Raw genomic sequence first — 24,549 nt, 5'->3', positions numbered from 1 at the left:
GGCTTTCCAAAGTGCCCAAGGGGGCCTGCAGATGATTTCGAACGACTCCAGCGTGAGCCCGGTAATCCTGAAGAAAAGTAAGCCTGGCAAAGCGGGATGCGCCGGGAAATTCCCTTTCGCAGCCCAAACTTTCTGTCGGCCGTAGCGCAGAGAAAGCCGACGTTGGCAGGGCCCTCTAAGGTGCCCCGTGCTAGGTTGCCAAGCAGTAGAAAGTTAAACAAGAAGGTCAGTTTGGCCCCTCTTTTATACTAATAATAATAATGTTGGTATTTTTTTAAGCGCTTACTATGTGCAGAGCGCTGGGAGAGATACAGGGTAATCAGGTGGTTCCACGTGAGGCTCCCAGTGTTAATCCCCATTTTACAGATGAGGTTACTGAGGCCCAGAGAAGTGAAGTGACTTGTCCACAGTCACACAGCTGACAAGTGGCAGAGCTGGGATTCGAACCCATGACCTCTGACTCCCAAGCCCAGGCTCTTTCCACTGAGTCACGCTGCTTCAACTTATGGTGCTAGTTAAGTGCTTACTATATATAATAATGTTGCTATTTAAGTGCTTACTGTGTGCAGAGCACTGTTCTAAGCGCTGGGGTAGATACAGGGTAGCTATGTGCCAGGCACTATACTAAGCGCTAGGGTAGGTGCAGACTAATCAGATTGGATCGGTTTTACCGATGAAGGAACTGAAGCGCAAAGAAATTGAGCGACTTGCTCAAGGTCACACAAGAGGTAAACGGCGGAGTCGGGATTAGATCCTCTGATTCCCAGGCCCGGCCTCTTTCAGTCAGTCGGTCGTATTTATTGAGCGCTTACTGTGTGCAGAACACTGTTCCAAGCACTTGGGAGAGTACGACATATCAATAAACGGACACATTTCCTGCCCACAGTGAACTTTCAAATAGGCTCCTCTGCTTCTCTAAGTTCCAAAGCAAACTTAAAAGTCTATTGAGTAGTTAATAATAATGTTGGTATTTGTTAAGCGCTTACCATGTGCAGAGCACTGGTCTAAGCGCTGGGGTAGATACAAGCTCATCAGGTTGTCCCATGTGAGCCTCACAGTTAGTCCCCAGTTACAAGAGGTGGTCTTAGGTTTCTTGGAAAACTGTTTGCATCCCATTCCCAACCCTTTTCAGATGCTATTTCAGGAACTGATGAGAATTGAAATTGCCAAAATGTCAAAATTTAGATTATGGAAATCTTTTCATCTTCTCTTCCATAGTCTCTTGAATATCACACCGAGTGTAATAATAATAATGGTATTTGTTAAATGCTTCCTATGTGTCCAGCACTGTTCTAAGCTCTGGGGTAGATACAAGATAATCAGGTTGTCCCACGTGGGGCTCACAGTCTTCATCCCCATTTTCCAGATGAGGTAAACTGAGGCACAGAGAAGCGAAGTGACTTGCCCAAAGTCACAGAGCTGACAAGTGGCGGAGCCGGGATTGGAACCCAGGACCTCTGACTCCCAAGCCCGGGCTCTTGCCACTAGGCCGCACAAGATGCATGGCAGTACAATAATTCGTGCTTTCCTGGGGCAGAGAATGTGAATGAATGGGGGCTCAGCGGTGAACTTCTGACCGATGAGTTTGAAAAATGAAAAAGGCCCCTCCTAGAATGATAGGCCTCGCTCGAGACGTCTCTCTTTCCAAAGGCGACAGAGATAAGAGACTTGGAACTCGGCCCCCCAAAATGCTCTTTCCGAAAAGACCGTCGGAGCCGAAGAGAAGCTGGATCTGGCAGACAGCTGGTGCATTTTAGGATCTTTCCTGAGTTGTATTTGGCTAAAAAGCACTCGATTATTACAGGGAGAACGACGGTCTTAATGAAAGACGTTCCCCTCCCCTCTTTAAATGAGATTGGCTTTGTAGAAGCGAAGTGGTATTGTTGGTGATAATGTGGCGGTTAAACGAAACGTAATACATCACTATGTGAGTTGGCCAAAGTGAAGAATTTGACCGGCCGTCCCGAAAAGCTTATTAATTTGATTTATTAGAGCCGTCGTTAAGAGCCGTTCGTTACCGCAGAACCGAAAAGAGGATATTATGCTCGCTCTGAAAGCGGATAACCATCGCGTCAGACCGTGGGGTGGGTGGCTGGTGGGTTATACACTTCCTGAGCCCAGCCATTGTTGATGAGTAGCTTGTGAGGCTCAGTAATTAAATCTCTATAATAATAATAATAATGATGATCTAGCGTTGGGGTAGATACAAGGTAATCAGGTTGTCCCACGTGGGGCTCACGGTCCTAATGCCTGTTTTACAGATGAGGTAACCGAGGCACCGAGAAGTGAAGTGACTTGCCCAAAGGCACGCGGCTAAGTGGCGGAGCCGGGATTAGAACCCCCGACTCCCAAGCCCGGGCTCTTTATACTAAGCCACGCTCCTTCTCTGCCTCTGTACCGTTTAACGTATTTCCAGTTAGCGTGGCTTTTAGCTAAATGCTCTGGTTGAGTGAATTGCCTCACAACGGGGAACGAAATCAACCATTTCTTTTACTGTTGCCAGATTTCTGCACCCTGTCCCCATTATAGTAGTAATAATCATCATTTTGGAATTTAAGTCAGCAGACTACGTGCCAAGCACCGTCCTAAGCACTGAGGTACATAGAAGATCAGGTCTCGCACAGTGGAAAGAGCCCGGGTTTCGGAGTCAGGGGTCATGGGTTCGACTCCCGGCTCTGCCGCTTGTCAGCTGTGTGACTGTGGGCGAGTCACTTCACTTCTCTGTGCCCCAGTCACCTCATCTGTAAAATGGGGATTAACTGTGAGCCTCCCGTGGGACAACCCGATTCCCCTGTATCTCCCCCAGCGCTTAGAACGGTGCTCTGCGCGTAGTAAGCGCTTAACAAATACCGACATTATTATTATCATGGGCCTCCTAGTCGAAGTAGGAGGGACAGTAGGTATCAAATCCGTATTTAGCAGAATGAGGGATCCGAGGCACAGAAAGATTCAGTGACCTGCCAGAGGTCACACAGCAGCCAAGTGGCAGATCCGGGATTAGAACCAACGTCCTCCGACTCCCGGGCCCGGGCTCCTTCCACCAGATCATGCCGCCCGTAGTCGGGAATTGCCCAATCTGTCGTACTGTACACTCTCCCAAGTGCTCAGTACAGTGCTCTGCACACAGTAGGTCCCTGATAGCTTTCGTTGTGGGCAGAAAATGTCTGTTTATTGTTGTGTTGTACTCTCCCAAGGGCTTAGAACAGTGCTCTGCACCCAGTAAACTCCTGATAGACAGAATTCGTTGTGGGCAGGGAATGTGCCCGTTTATTGTCGTGTTGTACTCTCCCAAGCGCTTAGTTCTGTGTTCTGCACCATGTAAGCGCTCAATAAATACGATCGAACGAACGAACGGGATGCGATAGATACCGTATCTTCTCGTCCCGGGTTCCGAGGCCGTGTCCGTTCCCCGGTGCAGTTTCAACTATCGCTTCAATTCTTAATTCGGTCTCGGAGTTTACACTAAAAATTATGGTGTTTGCCCAGCACTTATTATGTGCCAGGCATTGTACTGAGCACTGGGCAGGTAAAAGCCGACCAGGTTGGACAGTGTCCGTGTTTCACACGGTGCTCTCGATCTTAATCCCCATTTTACAGAGGAGGGAACTGAGGTACAGAGAAGTGGAGCGACCTGCCCGAGGTCACACGGCAGGCAAGTGGCGGATCCGGGATCGGAACCCGCGTCCTCTGCCTCCCAAACCCGTGTTCTTGCCGCTAGGCCGTCTCAGGAAATGCAGTCGAACGAACGACCTGTCACGTTTCTTTTATTGAAGTAGTGAGTTCCTGTCTCTCCTGGGCCGGTATTCTCTAATTCTTGATGCCCTGTGACCTCCCCCATCATCAAGTTGACGACCCCCCTTTCCAGAAAAGGTAATAAAGGTCGTCTTCCCCTGACCGTTACCTTTGGGCATTTCTAGAAATAGGAGCAAGGTAGCGCTGACCAGTGCAGTGAACTCTCTCTGCACTGTGGCCTTTAACATATTAGAGTGTGGTTAAGCTTTGCTGGAAGTGGCGGTTCAGCCCGTGTACGAATACGACCTCGTTTCGTGATTTTGTTGGCAGTAAATACTACTTTTACGTGCCGGGCTTTGCTCCAGGGAGAAGACACCGGCAAACCCTCCTGGTTATCCATTGTACAGCCGGCCCGGGCCTCCTTCCCTGTTTTCATTCAGTAGTAGTTCCTGAGCGCTTACTTTGTGCAGAGCACTGGACTAAGCGCTTGGAATGGACAATTCGGGAACAGATAGAGACGGTCCCTGCCCAGTGACGGGCTCACAGTCTAATCGGGGGAGGCGGACGGACAAAAACAAGACAGCGTAATCACGATAAATAGAATCAAGGGGACTGTTTACCGGCAGTGACAAGACTAAAACAAGTCCGTCTTCTCAAGGGAGACTTTTTTTTAAAATGGTATCTGTAAAACATTACTCACCCGGGACCGTTCTAAGCGCCGGGGTGGAGACAAGGTAATCGGGTCGGACGCAGTCCCTGTCCCACGTGGGGCTCACCGTCTTAATCCCCATTTTACAGATGGGGGATCTGAGGCACCCAGAAGTGAAATGACTTGCCCAGGGTCACACGGCAGAAAAGCGATAGAGCCGGGATTAAAACCCAGGTCGTTGTGACTCCCAGGCGCGCGCTCCGTCCACCGGGCCCCTCGGGCCGTGAGCGTAAGGGCAGGGAGCGTGTCTGCTGATGCCGTTCTCTCCCGAGCACTTAACTCAGTGCTCGGCACGTAGTGGGTGCTCAATAAGTACCACTGATCGATTGCTTCTCAGACTTGGAGTGGTAGTCCGTGAACTCCGGGCAAGCTTTCTCTCACCCGGCTGTGCGCGGGCAGTTTAGGGTCTCCTCCCGCCCCGGGATCCAGCTGCTCCGGCAGCCTCGGTGGAACCACGTGCCCGGCCGTCTTTCTCCCGGCCTACGGTCAGCTAGGCGGGCCTGGATAACGGACCTCTCTTTCCCCTCTCTCCGCTCCCGGATTTGTAGTCGAGGCGGACCTGGCAGCGGCTCCTACCTCCGCGCCAAGAGCAGGGGGAAGCGGGGCGTCCCAGCGGAAGGGGCTGGGATTCGGGGCACCGGGGTTCTCATCCCAGCTCTGCCGTCTGTCTGCCGCTGTGGCATATTTCCCCCAAAATAGTGCCTCGGTTACCACACCTTGGGATGAAATCCGTGAGCCCCCCATGGGACGTGGACGGTGTCCGACCCGATTGGCCTGTATCCGCCAGGGCGCTTAGTATGTCGCCCGACACACCTAGGCGCTTAACACATAAAAAAAAAAACCCCGTAAGCCGGAGTTTAAAGAAAGCCTCTCCGTTTCTAGGTAATAATGTTGCGCTTACTATGTGCAGAGCACTGTTCTGAGCACTGGGGTAGATACAGGGTCATCAGGTTGTCCCACGTGAGGCTCGCAGTCTTGATCCCCATTTTACAGATGAGGGAACTGAGGCACAGAGAAGTGACTCTCCCACAGTCACACAGCTGACAAGCGGCAGAGCCGGGATTAGAACCCGTGACCTCTGAGTCCCAAGCCCGTGCTCTTTCCACTGAGCCGCGCTGCTTCTCCCTGGTACCGCTTCACGTTTCCAGGGTTTCAATATTGGACTTCTGTAGAGAAGCAGTGCGGCCTAGTGGATAGAGCACAGGTCTTAGAGTCGGGAGGACTTGGGTTCTAATCCTGACTCCACAACCTGTCTGCAGTGGGACCCGGGGCAAGTCGCTTCCGGGCCACAGTTATCTGTAAAACGGGGATTGCGGATGTGAGCCCCGAATGGGTCAGGGACTGTGTCCGAACTGATTTGGTGGTATTCACCCCGGTGCTCGATACAGTGCCCGGCACATAGTAACAATAATAATAATAACGGTGGCATTTGTTAAGCGCTTACTATGTGCAAAGCACTGTTCAAAGCGCTGGGGGGGATCCAAGGTGATCGGGTGGTCCCACGTGAGGCTGCCAGTCTTCGTCCCCATTTTACAGAGGAGGGAACTGAGGCCCAGAGAAGCGAAGGGACTTGCCCAAAGTCACACAGCTGACGAGCGGCGGAGCCGGGATGCGAACCCATGACCTCGGACTCCCAAGCCCGGGCTCTTGCCACCGAGCCACGCTGCTTCTCAACGGCTCGTGACAGTAAGCAAATGACAGATGCCGCAATTGTCGTTATTAGTCCCGGGAACTCGGCCGATCCAGACTGGTGCTCAGCTAGGTAACCTCGCTGTGTCCTGAGCCTGCCAAAAAAAAGTTACATATTCTGACGCGGAAACAGGTTTTGGGAATTACAGAATGACCGTTTGCGTCGCATCATCCTGTGCCGTGTTTCCATTCCGTTTCACCCTGATATTAGGGATTTTTGCGGCGCTCGTTCTTTTGTCGTCTTTCATTTGTCCGGAGTGAAGCGCCGTTTACCACCGACCGCGATTCCGTTGTGATGGAAATTCATCCAGGCCGTGCGTTTGCCGGCGTCGGGTTTCTCCTTCCACTCCTTGGCCGGAAATCGCGCTATCATCGCGTCGGAAGAATCATCCGGAAATAGTAATGTTTCGGATGATGAGGGACGGTGCTCGTGAACACGTGAGATCTCTGCCTTGCTCCGTCCCCGCGGGGATGAATACGAACCACATGAGTGACTGACCCGGGATTAGGGTTCCTCGGTGTACCCAGTCTGTTGCCCAGCTGTATCTTCTTTCGAGGACTCCCGCCGGATGGCTTCGTTTCCTCCGCTTCTTTATTTTTTAACACTTGCCGGACTCTAAAACCTCCTCGGACAACGGAATAGTTGGCCTTCCCGTGATGTCGGAGAGCCAGGGCGATAGTTTTCCTCTTCGAGTTTCCCGACGAACTTACTTTTCAGCTGCCGATTTTGCGGTTTGAAAACGGCAAGAATCAAGGTCTATATGTTTTGAACACCAAGTGTTGCCAATTTCCTACTCTTTGCTGACCTCAGTTTTTGACCCGGGCATTTTTGTGGAATTTCCATTGTTCGGTGACTGCACCTTTTGCTTATCCATTAAATATTCAATTGCCTTACATGCTTATCTTTTTTATTTATATATATATATTTTTTTACTCGTTTATGGTCACTTTTCTACAGGTCGCCCCGTACCTTATTAGAGACGTAGAAATAAATTATCCCGCAACAACCCCGGAGCCTTGTTCAGCGTCTTATTTTTGAATGATTCGTGGCATAATTCTGGCGCTCGTATGTTTCATGTTTTCAGCAACATATGTAAACGCCAGAGGGGTCACGACTTATAAAATAACTTCGCCGGAGTCCCAGCGACTAACATTTGTAAAATATCTTTCCGAATGTCTTGAAGGACTTTCAAGAGCCTTCCCTCGCGTTTCACAGCGCTAATTCATCTGTTTATTGAGGTGCTCATTTAAGTAATTAAAAATAAAATTTAATAAATGTGTAGACGTCTAATGTCAGATGCACTCTTCTCAATTTCTGATTTTCTATGCAGTATTTAAGTGAATGCCATTCATTCTGTGCATTAGTATTGCCTTTTAAAATTTACCAAGTCGAAGCGGTAAGGTCAAACTCACTTTTTCCGTTGGTATTCTGGTCTACTAAAGTTTGAATTAAAAAAATCTGTTTGATTAACTTTGTTTTATATCATATTAAGTTCGTAATTTCCCCCTATTTTAGGGACTAAGCATGATTTTCATTTTTTTTTACTCATTTTTGGTAGGACCCAGTGTGAGGAGGTTTTTTGTTTGGTAAGCCTTTCCGAAGCGTTCTTAATGCTAGAGATAATTAACGTCACAAGGCAAACCGCCATCCATTCTTAGACCGACTTTTCTTCGTATTATCTGATTTATCTCATTCAGTCTGGTGGTCGTTATATTTTGCTTCCAAATGCGATGATTAAAAAGAATATTCCAGGCAGTAAAATGCTAAAATTTCATTTCTCGATCATAGCACAATGGCTGTCTTGTATCGCGGGACTTTTCACCACTTCTCTTCCGTGATTCTCCCTTGAAAATTATCTATTCCTTTTGACAAGAGTAACTAAAATCTGTCATTTTTTAAATAAATCCACAGTGCTGGAATTTTCTTTCATGTTTTTGAACCCATGCAAACAAATAACTATCCTCTATGTAAACAGAAGCGGTGGAGCTTAGTGGCAAGAGCCCGGGCTTGGAAGTCAGAGGCCTTGGGTTCTAATCCCGGCTCTGCCACTTGGCAGCTGTGTGACCTTGGGCTGGTCGCTGCACTTCTCTGTGCCTCAGTTATCTCATCTGTAAAATGGGAGTTAAGACTGTGAGCCCCACGTGGGACAACATGATTGCCTTCTGTCTACCCCAACGCTTAAAACAGTGCTTGGCACACAGTAAGCGCTTAACAAATACCATTATTATTATTATTATTATCATTATTATTATCAGTATTATTATTATTATTATTAAATAGGTTGCTTTCAGCTTCTCAAGAATTGTTTTATTCAGTTGAAAGAAAGTTATTTAAGTAGGAAGGCAGATTAAAACTACCTTTTTAGCAAATATTCATTAGACAGTCCTTTCCTTGCATTCAGGTAGAAAGCACTGCTTATTTTTCAATTGTTATTTTAAAGAACGTGTTAGGGTGAGACGCCCTTTCCCTTCTATCCCCTTCCATTCCCCGTCCTGTGCCGCCGCCTCCTCCCCTACGAAAAGTAGATTGCTCTGCTCAGAAACGCTGCCATTCATTTTTGGAGAATCGGTGTGGTTTCTGTGGCGCATTTTGAAAATCCCAGATAAATTGACAGTAAACGAGCCCTATCATTTTGACAGCGATCTCTGTCGTCTTGACGTAGCACCTTTTAATAGAGACTTTCGGGTACCGTTAGTTTGCGCTCCTTAGACGGACGTGACCGTAGTGGTGAGTCTTCTGGATTTTTACGTTAGGTTTCCCTTTTGTCTGCTGTTACAAAAAGTCATTATTTTTACAGTGACTAAAATTATTTTAGTTCGCATACGATTAGCTTGCTTCACGGTAGTTTTTATGGACTGTATTTTGGAGGGAAGAGATGATTATTTGCCTCAGTGCCTGTCTTACCAATTTTGAAAAAATCAGTTTCTGCAACTGTGATTGTCTTGTTAGGCACCCAGAAACATTTTAAGGCTATTATTTGCCCTTACTCTTCAGTGAGCCATGGCAAGGGAAGCTACAGCAAGAGTTTCGTGCTTTCTTCTGCGTACAGGTGAATTACCTGGCATTGTCCTTAAGTAGTAAAGCCGTTTGAAAGTAATTATGAGGGAAGGAACAGTCTCTTTACTCTTCCTCCCCCCCCCCTTTTTTTTTTTGAGGGAAAAGAAAATTCCTACCATTCCATCAAGTGATTTCTCTTCTGGTAGGAAAAAAAAAAGGATTTTATACTCCTTTAATCATTCTCTCTCTTTTCAAGAATGTCCTGCAGTGGTATAAAACGAGACCATTCAGTGCCTTTTTTTTTTTTCTTTCTATTCTCCAAAGCGCTAGGTCCAGCCACAGCACAAAGTGCAGTTTAAAGAACACGTTTCCTACAGATGGGGGAAAGTGGCTTTCCTCCTCAGAATTCTCAAAGCAGCTGTCAAGCATCAGCGTCTGTTGGGGCCTCTCGTTCGCTCTCTGCGTTCTCCTTCGGAGAAGGGTCTGGCCATCTCGGAGTGCGGGTCGCGAATGTGGGAGTCCCACGGCCTGGGGTTTCAGACCGTTTCCGTGATCGATGGCAACTGTGGACTTGACTCTCTTGTTCTGACTTCTGTAGGTTTTTCTCCCAGTCCTTGGGGAAGATGGCCACCAACAACACGGTACTCAACAGGCTGGAGCAGAAAGGTGCCGAGGCGGATCAAGTTATCGAATTTCTCAAACAGCAAGTCGCCTTACTGAAAGAGAAAGCAAGTAAGGAAACGGAGAGCGGATTTGCTTGGCAGATGTTTCGCATTAAAGTCACGTCGTAATAAAGCCTTATTGCCGATCATTTGGTGAAATTAAGTTGTTTAAGGTTTCTAAATTCCACTCTGTGGTGATTTCTAATCCGCTTCCGGTTCTCTTTTATGTTTGACGGATCGGCCCCCTCCTGGGAGCGACAGAGGTGCTCTCTTCCACCTCTTTAACTTTCATTAATAGCGACCCCCTTGGGATAAAGCGTTCACATTCGGAGGCAGAAAAGGGCATTAAACTGGGACGAATACGAAACGAAGCCGACTGAAACGTAGTTGACAGCGTTTTCCGTAGATGGCTTAAAATACCGTTGACCCGAAGTTCTTTAGATCTTTTCGGCCTGTAATCTCTGATCTTCGGGTTCACCCCGCACCTCTCCCCATAATAGTGGTTAAGTGGTCCTTTTCACTTTACTACTTAAAAATCTTCTTTCGGCCTATAAAAGAAGCGTGTTCCGCCAGGTAAGATTCTCCCAGAAATGAGGACTCTCATCAGTCGATAAAATCTGGGTGCCGACTCCCAGCGGAACAATATACTAACCCCGGCAGAGGGTGGAGAGATGACATCGGCCTCCCAGAGGCCGACAAGCAGCGGGAGCCCGAGCCCTGCCATTGAGGAATGTGGTAAGGACCAGGTGGGCAGAGGGTGGCCTCCCTTCCTCTCTCCTCTAGAGACCGGTACAATGAGTAGACACAGTCTCTGGTGTTGTGGAACTTACAGACTCTCCGTATCCCTCGGCCCGCAGGAGAGAAGCGGGCGCGCTGGGCACCAGTGGGAGGTGGATTCCGGGCAGCTCAGGGGTAGCCACTTTGGATGGCCAGAGGAAGCAGCGAGCTTTGGCCCGGCTCGGCCCGGTGGTCCCCCGAAAGGTCCGCAAGCCTGGCCAGGAGGGCACTCGGCCACCCTGAGACCCCTCCTGGTCCCCCACGGGGACATGCCAAGAGAAGCAGCGAGGCTCAGTGGATAGAGCACGGCCCTGGGAATCAGGACCAGAGTTCTAATCCCCGCTCTGCCAGATGTCTGCTGTGCGACCTTGGAGGAGTCACCTCACTTCTGTGGGCCTCCGTTCCCTCATCTGTAAAATAGGGATTAAGACGGTGAGGCCCAGGTGGGACAGGGACAGTGTCCAACCTGATTAACTTGTATCTACCCCAGTGCTTAGAACAGTGCTTGGCACATAATAAGTGCTTAACAAGTACCGTAATTATTATTATTATTATGGGAATGTACATTAACGTCAACAGAGTTTACAGTCTTTTGGATTGTTCACTATGGGATACTTGAAGTAGGAAACCGATGGATTTCTAAGAGGAATAAAGCGTTCTCATTTCCTTGTTTACTCAAAAATTCTTTCGCTTGGTTTTGGGTGTTGGAGACTAGAAAACTTTATACTGCTCCATTCAGAGAATATTAATATCTGTCTCGACACTCACATGCTGTCCCCCCCACACACATACTTTCCACAGACACTATCTTTTAAAAGGTATTCGGTTGTTTGCAAATAAATGCATCTGAGCTAAGGGAATCATTGTGATAGACACGGTCATCTCATCTATCTCGCCTCCGACCCCTTTTCCACATCCTGCCTCTGGTCAGGAAATCCCTCCCCCTTCATATCCAACAGACCATCGCTGTCCCCACTTTCAAAGCGTTATTAAAGGTACGTCTCCGAGGGGCCTTCCCCAACTAAGCCTTCGTTTCCTCTTCTCCCGCTCCCTTCTGTGTCCCACTTGGGTTTGACCCTGAATTTACCCCTCCCTCAGCCCCACAGCACTTTTGCGCGTATCCAAAATGTATTTATATTAATGTCTGGCTTCCATTCTAGATGGTAAGCTCCTTTCGGGCAGGGAACGTGACTCCCAACTCCATTATTGTACCCTTCCGGGCGCTTCGTACAATGCTCTGTACATAGGAGACGCTCAACATATACTATTGGTTGTGATCTATTTCTCTGTCGGTGAATCGGTGATATTTATTACTGTGTGCAGAGCTCCGCGTTAAGCGCCCGGGAGAGTACAAGACAGTTGGTAGAAACGATCCTTGCCCGCAAATTGCTTCTAGACTAGAGGGAGAGACGGACTTTAAAATAAATTTCAGAGAAGGGAAATGGCAGGGCTTAAGGATGGGTACACAAGTACTGTGGAGCAAGTATCAGAGTACTTAAGAAGTACAGACCCAAGTACATAGATGAGACAGAAGGGAGGGCCAATAGGAGAAATGGAGAGTTAGGCAAGTCCTCGCGATGGAGGTGTGATTTTAATAGGCCTTCGAAGGTTGGGAGAGTGGTGGTCCGCAGGCACGAAGAGGGAGGGCGTTCCAGGCCAGGGGGAGGATGTGGGCTCAATGGAAAGACCCCGGGCTTGAGAGTCAGAGGTCACGGGTTCACATCCGTGCTCTACCACTTGTCAGCTGTGTGACCGTGGGCAGGTCACTTAACTTCTCTGTGCCGCAGTTCCCTCATCTGTAAAATGGGGGTTAAGACTGTGAGCCTCACATGGGGCAACCTGATTACCCTGTATCTTCCCCCCCCAGCGCTTAGAACAGTGCTCTGCGCATAGTAAGCGCTTAACAAATAACATTATTATTATTATTATATGGGCAAGGGGTCGGCGGCGTGATGGACGAGATCGAAGTACAGTGAGTAAGTTGGCATCAGCGCAGCCAAGTGTACAGGTTGGGTTCGTAATAGGAGATCAGCTAGCAAGATAAGACTAGGAAAGCCGATCGAACGCCTTAAAGCCGGTGGTAAGGAAGGTCTGTGATGCGACAGTGGATGGGCAACCATTGGAAGGTTTTGAGGAGTGGGGAGATGGGACTGACCTTTTTTTTTTCCTAAGAAAAACGACAACTCCCAGATGTCGTCTCCCGTCCCGGCTGTTCATCTAACCAACGATCTCTCATCTCCTCCTCCCTGAGGACATCTGAAATTAGATGTCCCACCCGCACCTCAAGCTTAGTATGTTTAGAACTAAACTACTCATCTTCTCTCCTACACCCACTCGTCTTCCTTATCCGTCTCCGTAGATGACACCGCCATCCTCCCCTGTCTCCGCAGCCCATCACCTCGGCGTCCGGCCTTAACTCTTCAATCTCTTATCAGTAGATTAAATGTGAGGTGAATGGTGCCAGTTCTTCCTTCACAACATTTCCTGCTGTGTTGTGAAGGAACAACGCAACACTGTTCCCGTTTGTGCGTTTTTCTCTACCCGTTTTTCTTCACCCAATTCTGTTAAAGTGCACTCTCCCAGACGCTTAATACAGTGCTCTGCACACAGCGCTCAATAAACGCCATAGAACGATTGCCACCCTAGCTCTCATCACCTTGGTCCAAACTATTTGTATCGTGGCTAAACTATAATAATAATAATGATGATGATGGTACTTAAGTGCTTCCTATGTGCCAAGCACTGTTTTAAGCAGTGGGGTAGATACGAGATCATCCGGTTGTCCCACGTGGGGCTCTCGGTTTTCATGTCCATTTTAGAGAAGAGGATAACCGAGTCCCGGAGAAGTTAAGCGGCTTGCCCTGAGTCACAGAGCAGACAAGTGGCAGAGCCGGGATTAGAACCCACGTCCTCCGACTCCCAGGCCCGGGCTCTTTCCACTAAGCCACGCCGCTTCTCTGTATCATGCTATCATACCCGCTGGCCTCCCTGCCTCCAACCTCTCCCATCTCCAGTCTCCGTTGCTTCCCGCTACCCTGCTCATCATCTTGAAGCGTCTCTCCCCTCTTCTCAAGACCGTGCAGGGGCTTCGCATTGTCGTTCACGTCAAGCAGATCTTCCTCAGGATAATCTCCGAGTCTCTCAGTCAACCGGTTGTATTTATTGAGCACTTAAAATGCTTAGCGCCCGGGACCGGGCACTCGGAAGAGTTCAGTAGAGTAGCTTGGCGTAGTTGAGGGGAGTCAGAAGGCTGTGGCTTCTAAACCCGGCTCCGTCACTCGTTTGTCTTCCCCCTTTGCTCCCACCTTGCTAGGTAGGGGAAGCTATAGAGTATAAATATGTGCACACAAGTTCCCTGGGGATAGGGGTGGAGGAAAGCAGCGTGGCCTAGTGGATAGAGCCCGGGCCTGAGGGTCAGAAGGACCTGGATTCTAATCCCAGCTCCCCCACTTGTCCGCTCATCCTGGGCAAGTGACTTAACTTCTCTGCGCCTCAGTTTCCTCAACCGCCAAATGGGGATTCAATACCCGGCCTCCCTCCTACGTGGACTGCGAGCCCCACGTGGGACAGAGACTCGGATCTAATTGATTTTAGATCTACCCCAGCGCTTAGAACAGTGCTCGACACATGGTATGCACTTAATAGATACCTTAAAAAAAGCGGTAGCGAAGTGTGGCCGGGAAGGAGAGAGACTAGGGGGCGGGGAGGTCAGCAGGGAGACTGAAGCAGTAGTCGAGGAGGGATAGCACGGGTGTGTGGAACGTTGCGGTGGCAGTTGGAATGAAGAGGAAGGGGTGGATTCTAAAGGTGTCGTGAAGATAGAACCGGAGAAGGTGAGTTGGATGAGACGTGAGTCGAGGAAAATGCCAAGGGAGTACGTTTCTCTCTTTCAACGCGCGTATTCCATCAGCCTCCAGATCCTGGCTATTCAGTCTTCACAGTACTTCTAGAACAGAAGCAGCGTAGCTCGGTGGAAAGAGCCCGGGCTTGGGAGTCAGCGGTCCTGGGTTCTAATCCCGGCCCCGCCGCTCGTCAGCCGTGTGACTTTGGGCGAGTCACTTCACTCCTCTGGGCCTCAGTTCCCTCATCTGGAAAATGGGGGTGGAGACTGTGAGCCTTCACGGTTCCTGAGCACCTTGTATCCTCCCCAACGCTTAGAACAGTGCTTGGCACATAGTAAGCGCTTAACCAGTACCATTATTATTATTACAGATTGAAGGAGCAGGGAGAAGTGAGTGTTTTGGGAAGGCAGTAAGCATATAGGGTAGTGAGGGAGGTGAAGGGAGTAACTGAAAGGGTTTCAGAAATTTATTCATTCAGTCGTATTTACTGAGCGCTTGGGAAATACAATTCAGCAACAAATAGAGATAACCCCTGCCCACAACGGGTTCACAGTCTAGACGCGGGGAGACAGGCATCGAAACAAGTAAACAGGCATCAGTATAAATGAATAGAAATATAGCTATGTACGCATGAATATAAATAAATAGGATGATAAATAAGTACTTATATACACAAGTGCTGTGTGTGGGGGGGGGGGGTAGGCGGGTAGAGCAAAGGGAGCGAGTTGGGGCGATAGGGAGGGGGAGCAGAGGAAAGGGGGGGGCTTAGTCTGGGAAGGCCTGAGGAAATAAGGCTGATATGACAGTGATATAGGAGTGAAGGTGTGGAGACCGGTTATGATGCCACAGCATTATGTATCTGTAGTCTCGGGTTGAGCACTCCCAGGGCTATAATCTACTTTCCTGGAAGATTTCCTATTTATTCCGTTCTCCACGGTCACTGCGGCTCCGTTACTTTCAGGCTTAAGCACTGCTGTTGTAGAATTTATGTCTGGTGTGAAGGAGGTGGGAAAATGGATTCTCTTCCACCGTCGTGTAAAATAGTCATTTATTAAAAGATCGAGTGCATCAAGTTCTTTAGTAACATCAATCAGTCGGTCATTGGACTTTGAGTGCTTACCGTCCGCAGAGCACTGTTTTAAATGCCCGGGAGTTGATAATAAAAGAGATAGTAGGCACATCCCTGCCCATAAGGAGTTTACAGTCTACGTGACGACGACGACGACGTATCATGAAATAGAAGTTAGAGCATCCTTAAAATGGCATAAGCTTTGCTAGTTCGAAGCCCACCGAGTTAATTTCTTAGGAAATTGAAAGTGTCGGTATTACTAATGGCGTTTCATTTTTCATTTAGTTTTACAGGCATCTCTGAGAGAAGAGAAGAAACTTCGTGTTGAAAATGCTAAGCTGAAGAAAGAAATCGAAGGGCTGAAGCAGGAACTGATTCAGGCAGAAATTCGAAATGGAGGTAAAGTTGAAAATCGATCACCGGTAGGATCTGCCGGCTGTCGGTTGTAGGATTTTCGGTGACGCCGTTGACGAATTCGTGATAATTAATAATCGGAATTAGCCGATTGGGAAAGAAGAAAAAAGTCAGGTGTGATGGGCTTAGAACAGCTAAGCTCTGCCTAGTTTTGAAGAAATAAACCTTTTCCGTCCAGTCCATCAAGAGACGGTCGGCACGTGCGCTCGGTCTCTGCCCCCATTTGGCCGAGCTACTTTGGCGATCACTTTCCAGGCCGATCCAGAGGGGCCGTGAACGTGATAGGGTCGAAGAGGAAGAGAGGTCCTTTAAGTTTGCGGCTGTTATCGGCGGGCCTGGAAATGTGGTGGGCTGGAGAGAAGTAGGGTGAACACGGGCAGGCAGTGGGTCGAGTTCAATCTGGATCCTAGACTGGCCGAGACGATCGCCAATTAGAGTTGTCTTTAAAATTCCTTTCGCCCTTCCGCTGCCCCGGATGAATGCCCGAGGAAGCGTGTAACCCTCGGATGGCCGGGCGACCGGCCAACTCAGCCGGAGACGGCCGATGGAAAATGGCAGGCAGCCTGTCGCCAACCCCCGGGGGGAGGCCGGGAAGGGGACCCAGCTGGTCTGCGTTGCGGGGGATGAGGTCTGAGGACAACTGCTCGGCATCAGAGCCAGAAACCAGACCACATCACAGGTCCTCGGAGGATCAGCTGCTTTTCCACCATCGTGGAGTTTGGAGACTGTTTTTGTAATACTCTGAGAAATTACAGCAGGAATTCCCAAAGTATCATCAACAGGCTGTTTTTAAACCAGTGGGAGAATGGGCAAGATTTTCTTTCCGTTAGTCTGGCGATATGAGAGGCTTATTTTTTTTTTCTGCCTCAGCTCCTCGGGTCCCTTCGGGCCTCAACCTTCCAATCTCTGAATCGGGAAGCCGATTCACTTAATATCGGTGTTTTGTCACGGACGGGGCAGGAACGATCCATCAATCGGTGGTATTTATTGAGCACTTACCATTGCAGAGCACTTGGGAGGATACAGCGAAACAGAGTCGGTAGACACGATCCCTGCCGACAACATGCGAGCAGTCTAGAGGAGGATCCAAACGATATTATTTCGTTTCACATAGTTAAACTGTTTGTTTACGGATCTTCCTTCGGTCATCCGCCCCTTGACCTTGTCTGCCCGCCAGTTATGGCTAAACGTGTATAGTCCAGGCAGTTTTCCTCTCAGGCGTAGTTTGGCTATGCATTTTGGTTGAAGCATCGCAGAAGAATTAAAAAATGCTATTTTACGGTGTCTTTCTGTTGGAGAGAACGTGGTGCAGTGTCAGTAAGAACTCAATAAAGACGATTGAATGAATGAATGACAAGGAATGGCATATGTACCGTAATAAAGGTTTTCTTCAACGTCGGGTTCATCAAGGACACCAGCCGGGTATATGAAAGAACTGCCTTTAGTCCCTTATGATAAAAATAGTACTAATAGTAATAATTGTAGGTTTTGCAAAACCCCGTACTAAGCGCTGGGGTAGACACAAGATAACCAGGTCTCCCATGGGGCTCAGTCCATGTAGGAGGGAGAGCAGGCATTGATTCCCCATTTTGCAGCTGAGAGAAGCGAGAGACAGAGAAGTTAAGTGACTTGCCCGAGGTCACTCAGCCGGCAAGCGGGAGGACCAGGATTAAAGTTCTGGTCCTGTCACTCCCAGGCCTGTGCTCTTTCTATTTCCTAAAATGGGTACGTAAATGATTTGCAGTAAGTGGCAGTTCGGTCCAGAGTCAGGGTGGGTAACCGCCTTCGTTTGACAAGACCTGTTAACGGTGTCCCAGCGGACGAGTTGTCCAACCTAATGAACCAACTTAATGAGAGCCAGAAAATACAGTGAGGGGGTATAAATGCCGAATGCGTGGAACAAGAGAGTGTTTAGATGCGCACGCTGATGCGTGAACTCGCCTCGCTTCTAATCTTACAACTGTACATGCCAGTTTAGATTTGTGGTCAGGAAGGAAAGAAAAAGCCCTTGCTACATGAGGTGACCCTGTTCAGCGATCCAAAGATGCTTCATTTCTCACCTAGGAAAATGTGGCAGAAAGAAAAGGAGATGAATGAAAATCTCACCCCGGGTAAAACCGATCCTTTGGAAAAAAGAGTAGTTGAAAGGAAAAATGATTTCTATCTCCGATGACGAGTCGTTTTTAGAATGCACCTTCTAGCATTAGAGAGAGATTAAAATGGAAAAATTCTGCAGTATCTGAACTGGCCAACATGATCCGGTATCTACCCCATAGCTTAAAACAGCACGTGATACGCTATAATATTATCGTTACTATCATCGTCATTATTATTATCATTATTTCTAGACCGGGAGCCCCACGCGGGACAGGGACTGCATCCAATCCGATCATCTGGTATCTCCCACAGTGCTCATTACAGTGATAGCCGCGTAGAAAGCCTCTTCGGTACCTTAATTATTATCATCACCGACAGAGTGGTATCTTTAGTCACCGTAAACAGCCTTTAATGTTTCACTTTGCCTTCATTTCAGTGAAGCAGATCCCGGTTCCGTCGGCCGCTTCCCTTCAAGCAGATTCCTCGGCCCTGTTTTCGGAAGATTTAGCTCAGCCTACACCCGTCCCGGCTACCCCTGGGGCTGCCAGAGACCAGGTTAAAGGAGGTGGCGAAGAGAAGAAAAAGAAAGAAAAATTAGATAAAAAAGGTATGGTCCCTTTAGAAATTCTCCTTTCTGACAGCAGTTGCGTCGGGAGGATCGTGGAAAGGAGAAACGTCAGTTCTGTCGGAGCAACTTTGACTCTCCGTCGGCATTCGGCGTTACTTCTAAAAATGGAAACAAGGCAGAGTTTTGAGTGTGTCGCACCCACTGCTTTTTGCAGTAAATCTAGGAAGGCGTTTGCTGGAGTTCAGGTGACCAGATAGTTCATCCTAGGATTTGGGTTCCGAACGAGAATGAGCGAGAGGGGGGAAGAGAAGAGAAGACGAGAGAGACCCTTAGTCCCTGCCTTTCGAGTGATGAACTTTTAAGGATGCGATGTAATAAGATCCATGGAAATTCAATTGGAGGAGTCGGTAAATTTCAAAGAAAGGGAATTTCAATTGTTGCTTAAAGCAGATACATTATTTCATTTGGAAATTCTTTCATCTAATCCATTCGTTACAGGTTTAACTCAGAAATACCAACACGGCTAATATTTAGAAATCGCAATGAATATGATTTCGTATGAATATGAAATAGCTAAATACTCGTCTTAAGATGTAAAGCCCTTGTTTGGAACGCCGTGCCTATTTCGGTTTTCTCGAGATGTGTTTATATTTGATTTTTAAAGCCCTGCCTTGACTGTCCCAGGAAATATATTTAGCTTGAATTCTGTGGGGGCAGGGGCTTAAAAGCCTATAGGATAGCACACCTAATTTTTGCGGGGCAAAGGTGTGCTGCCTCGAAATCAAACATTTGTATGATAGTCAATGTGTATAACGTGAATTTGTGTCGGGAGTTGCCCTGTTGAGCTCCACCACCCTCCCACCCCATTCCGTGGGCGAACGCCAGCGGCTGTGTCTCTACATCCACCACTTGGGATAGTTACGATCACCAGCAGTGCCCGTACGGCTTTTTGTTGAAGTACCCCCAATATGGCCACCACCCCCCCCTCCTAATAATAATAATAATAACAACAATAATAGTGTTGGTATTTGTTAGGCACTTACTATGTGCCAAGTACTGTTCTAAGCACTGGGGTAGATCCAAGGTAATCTGGTTGTCCCACGCGGGGCTCACAGGCTTAATCCCCATTTTACAGATGAGGTCACTGAGGCACAGAGAAGTCAAGTGACTCGCCCACAGTCACACAGCTGACAAGTGGCGGAACCGGGATTAGAACCCATGACCTTCTGACTCCTAAGCCCGTGCTCTTTCCACTGAGCCTCGCCGCTTCTGCTCCTGAAATTCTCACTGGAGAATGCTGCCCCTTCTCCCCTTTCCCGAGTGATGGGGCGGGGTAATAATAATGACGACGACGTTGTTAAGCGCTTACCGTGTGCGAAGCAGCGTTCTAAGCATTGGTGTAGATAACAGGGTGATCAGGTTGGGACACGGTCCCCGTCCCACATAGGGCTCACGGTCTTAACCCCCATTTTACAGATGGGCGAACTGAGGCGCAGAGAGACAGAGTGACCCGTCCAAGGTCACACAGCAGACAGATGGCGGAGCCGGGATTGGAACCCGGCTCCTCTGACTCCCAGGTCTTTGCGGTATCCACTAGGCCACGCTGCTTCCTTCGGGCAGGAAGTCGGAGTCCAATTTAACAGCTTCTGTGCTCTATCAGGGAGGAAGGGTAGGCGATGAGCGACTCGAGAGAGGAGGGAACCGGAGGCTGGACTTGTTTCTGCGTTGCCCGCAATGCAGCCTAAGGGCGCTCACCGGGGTGGGCCCCGTTCAGGGGAGACAACGGAGCAGCCGTTCCGATAGCTCTCCTCACCTTTCTCACGGCAGTTTCGTTTGTGTTTGTCTCTCTGTGGTGTTTGTTAAGCGCTTACTCCGTCCCTGGTACCGTCCTAAGCGCTGGGATAGATACAAGCTACTCACATGGGGCCCACAGTCTTAATCCCCATTTTGCGGATGAGAGAGCCGTGGCCCGGAGAAGTGAAGTGACCCGCCCACGGTCACACGGCAGGCAAGCGGCAGAGCCGGGATCAGAACCCGGTTCCTCTGACTCCCGGGCTCCACTAGGCCACGCTGCTTCCTGCAGTTGAATCAGTCTAAACCATTTGGGAAGTGCCACTCAACTGCTAAAAGAAATTATTCTCAAAAAATCCAGCCAGGCTCATGGCAGCCATCAAGTACTCTTGGTGTTTAGATGAAAAAACCTCAGTACGGCAGGGGTGGTGACTTTACCATAGTGTAGATTTTATTCCTCAGAATTAAGGAGTTAGCTCTTCCGGTGAGCCAGTGGGGAATTTGAAATGCCTTTGAAAGCAACCACAGACATATATTTGGAAGTGTTTTCAGTGGCGAGTAGAGGCTGCCGTGTACTTGAGACCGTATACCCCTAAGCACCCCACCCCGGCCTCTACCCCCATGCCGCCTGTAGACGGATCTATATACTCGATGGCTTCCCTTACCTGGAATTTATTACACAGCTTGTCTCCCCGGTAGATCGTAAGATCCCGAGGGCAGAAATCACGTCCCCTTTATTCGTTCCCCCAAGCGCTCGATACAGTGCCCACACACAGAGAGCACTCAGAAAAGGTTTCAGGGGAGCCCCGTGTGGGACAGGGACTGACTGTGCCCAACCCGATTTGCTGGGATAATCATAATAATCGTGATGGTATTTGGTAATCACTTACCGTGTGCCAAGCGCTGTTCTCAGCGCTAGGGTGGATGCGAGGTAAGCGGGTTGTCCCACGTGGGGCTCGCTGTCGTAATCCCCTTTTTACAGATGAGGTAACTGAGGCACCGAGGAGTTTAGCGGCTTGCCCAAGGTCACACGGCAGACAGGTGGCGGAGCCGGGATTAGAGGCCACGTCTTCTGACTCCCAAGCCCGGGCTCTTTCCACTGAGCCACGCTGCTTCTCATGTATCTCCCCCGGGGCTTAATACGGTGCCTGTTAAGCACTTCAATGCCATAATCAGTGTCATTATCATCAGTAATAATAGTAATATTAAAGTCTTTTTCAGACTCCTTGATTAGAATTTTCCCCAAGTGGGTTTTGGAGGACCAGAATGAGAAAGCTTCCGAACTCTGGTCCTTAGGAATTCTGGATCCCGGGATCCTGCTCACTTTTCCCCCAAGATGCTCTATCCCGTGGCCCCAACCACCCGGCCTAAGTTTCCTTTCCTTTTTTCTTTTCTTTTAATAATGTTGGTATTTATTAAGCGCTTACTGTGTGCCGAGCACTGTTCTAAGCGCTGGGGTAGATACAGGGTAATCGGGTCGTCCCACGTGAGGCTCACAGTTAATCCCCAGTTTACAGATGAGGGAACTGAGGCCCAGAGAAGTGAAGTGACCTGCCCACCGTCACGCAGCTGACAAGTGGCAGAGGTGGGATTCGAACCCATGACCTCTGACTGCCAAGCCCGGACTCTTTCCACTGAGCCACGCTGCTTCTTTTCTTTTGTGGTATTTGTTAAGCGCTTACTATGCAGCAGGAACTGCACCAAGTGCTGGGGTAGGTAAAAGATGATTGGGTTGGACCCGGTCCCTGTGCCCCCTAGGCATCCATGTCACCGCTGTTCTTCCCAATCTGCAGGGCTTTTTTCTTCCTTCCCTCTGTTTCACTAATGTTTTGTGGCAGCACTTCCTCAGTTTCCCCCTCCAACGTCATCCCTCTTCCTCCCATATTCACTCAGTCGTATTTATTGAGCACTTACTGTGCGCAGAGCACTGTACTGAGCGCTCAAAAGTACAATTCAGCAAGAGACAGTCCCTGCCCACGGCGGGCTCACAGTCTAGACGACGGGCCCACGGTCTGCCTCTCCCTACCGTTCTCCGGGAAATTTCGGTTCTAAGTAGAAGACGAAACTCCCAGATTGGGAGGAGAATCTCCCTTCCAGCCTCCGGAACTGAGGTCCGGGAGAGACCTGTTCCCGATTTCCTTCTCCCAGGCCCCGCAGCGATCAGGACCAGTTCGGGTGTCAAAACCCCAGAGAGCGGCCGCCTGTCAGTTTCTAGGAGAGAGCGGGTCCGGGGAGGAGTGTGAGGGGTTCCAGGTTCGGGTACCTCTCACTGAATCATGGTAGGAAAGAACCAGTTTCCTTGGATGGAAAAATGAGCATCTGGACCGCATATGCCGTAATGAAATGTTATTCTCATGTATTGTAATGCAGTAAGCCAATTACGAACTTCTCATCTTCAATCCTAAGATATGTTCTTATGTAGAAAGCCATTTATAACTCCAATAAGGAGGTTTACGGAATTCGAGCCGTGCGCTCATTTGAAAAGGAAAATAAAAATCCGAAGCACGTCCCGCCGAAAGCCACACTGTGGTACCCCTCCTTTGATGTGTTCGTTTTAAAGGCGACTTCAAAAGGTAATGAGCTAAATTGGCCTTTAAATCCGTGAAAACGATATGTACAAGTTGAATGGGAAAAATTTCTTCACTCTGGGATTCTCTAAGTTTCTTCATTCTTGGCATTACGAGAAATTGCTGAATTAGAGGTATGACTTTCATAAATACCCGTAAAGCACCCTTCTTGAATGCTGCCCTTTTAAGAAGCGAGAGCATCCGAACAGGTTACGTATAAGGGCCGGTCACAAGTGATGATAATGATAATTGCAGTATTTGAGCACTTACTGTATGTCAAGGACTACTGTAAGCCTTAGAGTAATAATGATAATGGTATTTGTTAAGCGCTTACTATGTGCAGAGCACTGTTCTAAGCGCTGGGGGAGATATAGGTCATCAGGTTGTCCCACGTGAGGCTCACAGTTAATCCCCATTTTACAGATGAGGGAACTGAGGCACCGAGAAGTTGTGACTTGCCCACGGTCACACAGCTGACAAGTTGCAGAGTTGGGATAGATAGAATGCAGTCAGAATGAGCACAGTCCCTATCCTGTCTGAGGCTCAGGATCTACAGGTCTAAAACTGAACTCCTCATCTCCCCTCCCAACCCCTGTCCTCTCCCTGACTTCCCGTCACTGTGGACGGTACGACCATCCTTCCCATCTCACGAGCCCGCAACCTCGGTGTCGTCCTCGACTCAGCTCTCTCGTTCACGCCACACATCCTATCCGTCACCGAGACCTGCCGGTCTCACCTTCGCAATATCGCCGAGATCCGCCCTTTCCTCTCCACCCAGAAGGCTGCCTCACTGCTACGGGCTCTCGTTATATCCCGGCTAGACTACCGTGTCAGCCTTCTCTCTGACCTCCCTTCCTCCTCTCTCGCCCCGCTCCGGTCTTTTCTTCACTCCGCTGCCCGGCTCATCTTCCTGCAGAAACTCTCTGGGCATGTCACTCCCCTCCTCGAAAACCTCCAGTGGTTGCCCATCAACCTCCGCACGAAACAAAAACTCCTCACTCTTGGCTTAAGGCTCTCCGTCCCCTTGCCCCCTCCTACCTCACCTCCCTTCTCTCTTTCTACCGCCCACCCCGCACGCTCCGCTCCTCTACCGCCCACCTCCTCACTGGGCCTCCTCCTCGCCCGTCCCGCCGTCGGCCCCCGGGCCACGTCCTCCCGCGGTCCCGGAACGCCCTCCCTCCCCGCCTCCGCCAAACTAACTCTCTTCCAAGCCCTACTGAGAGCTCACCTCCTCCAGGAGGCCTTCCCAGACTGAGTCCCCCCTTTCCTTCTATTCCCCCTTCCCCACCACCCTCTGCTCTTCCCCCTTCCCCTCCCCTCAGTACTGTGCTCATTTGTATGTATTATCTATTACCCTATTTATTTTCTTAATGAGGTGTATATCTCCTTCATTCTGTTTATCTTGATGATGTCTTGTTTTGGTTTTGTTCTGTTTCGCTTTGCTGCCCGTCTCCCCCGTTTAGACCGTGAGCCCGTCATTGGGCAGGGATTGTCTCTGTCTGTTGCCGAATTGTCCATTCCAAGCGTTTAGTACAGTGCTCTGCACATAGTAAGCGCTCAGTAAATACTACTGAGTGAATGAATGAAGGGGGAAGAAAAAAACGGTGTCTAAGAAACTCCGACAGTGAGCTGAT

The 24,549-nt window shown here is 49.1% G+C and overlaps 1 protein-coding gene across 2 annotated transcripts in view; it reads left to right on the top strand.

The window, feature by feature from the left end:
• The window catches only part of AIMP1 (aminoacyl tRNA synthetase complex interacting multifunctional protein 1), a 59,984-nt gene that overhangs the window by 14,737 nt on the left and 20,698 nt on the right, over nucleotides 1-24,549 (top strand). For both annotated transcript variants that reach the window (XM_029076462.2, XM_016227257.3), the window contains exons 2-4: nucleotides 9,727-9,860; nucleotides 15,764-15,877; nucleotides 18,426-18,596. In XM_029076462.2, coding sequence (XP_028932295.1) covers nucleotides 9,752-9,860; nucleotides 15,764-15,877; nucleotides 18,426-18,596 — 394 coding nt within the window. In that variant the 5' untranslated portion in view covers nucleotides 9,727-9,751. The remainder of the gene's footprint in view (nucleotides 1-9,726; nucleotides 9,861-15,763; nucleotides 15,878-18,425; nucleotides 18,597-24,549) is intronic.

Source organism: Ornithorhynchus anatinus, chromosome 12, assembly GCF_004115215.2.
Source record: "Ornithorhynchus anatinus isolate Pmale09 chromosome 12, mOrnAna1.pri.v4, whole genome shotgun sequence".
Taxonomy (NCBI): Eukaryota; Metazoa; Chordata; class Mammalia; order Monotremata; family Ornithorhynchidae; genus Ornithorhynchus; species Ornithorhynchus anatinus.
This window is presented reverse-complemented; position numbering and strand designations above follow the sequence as displayed.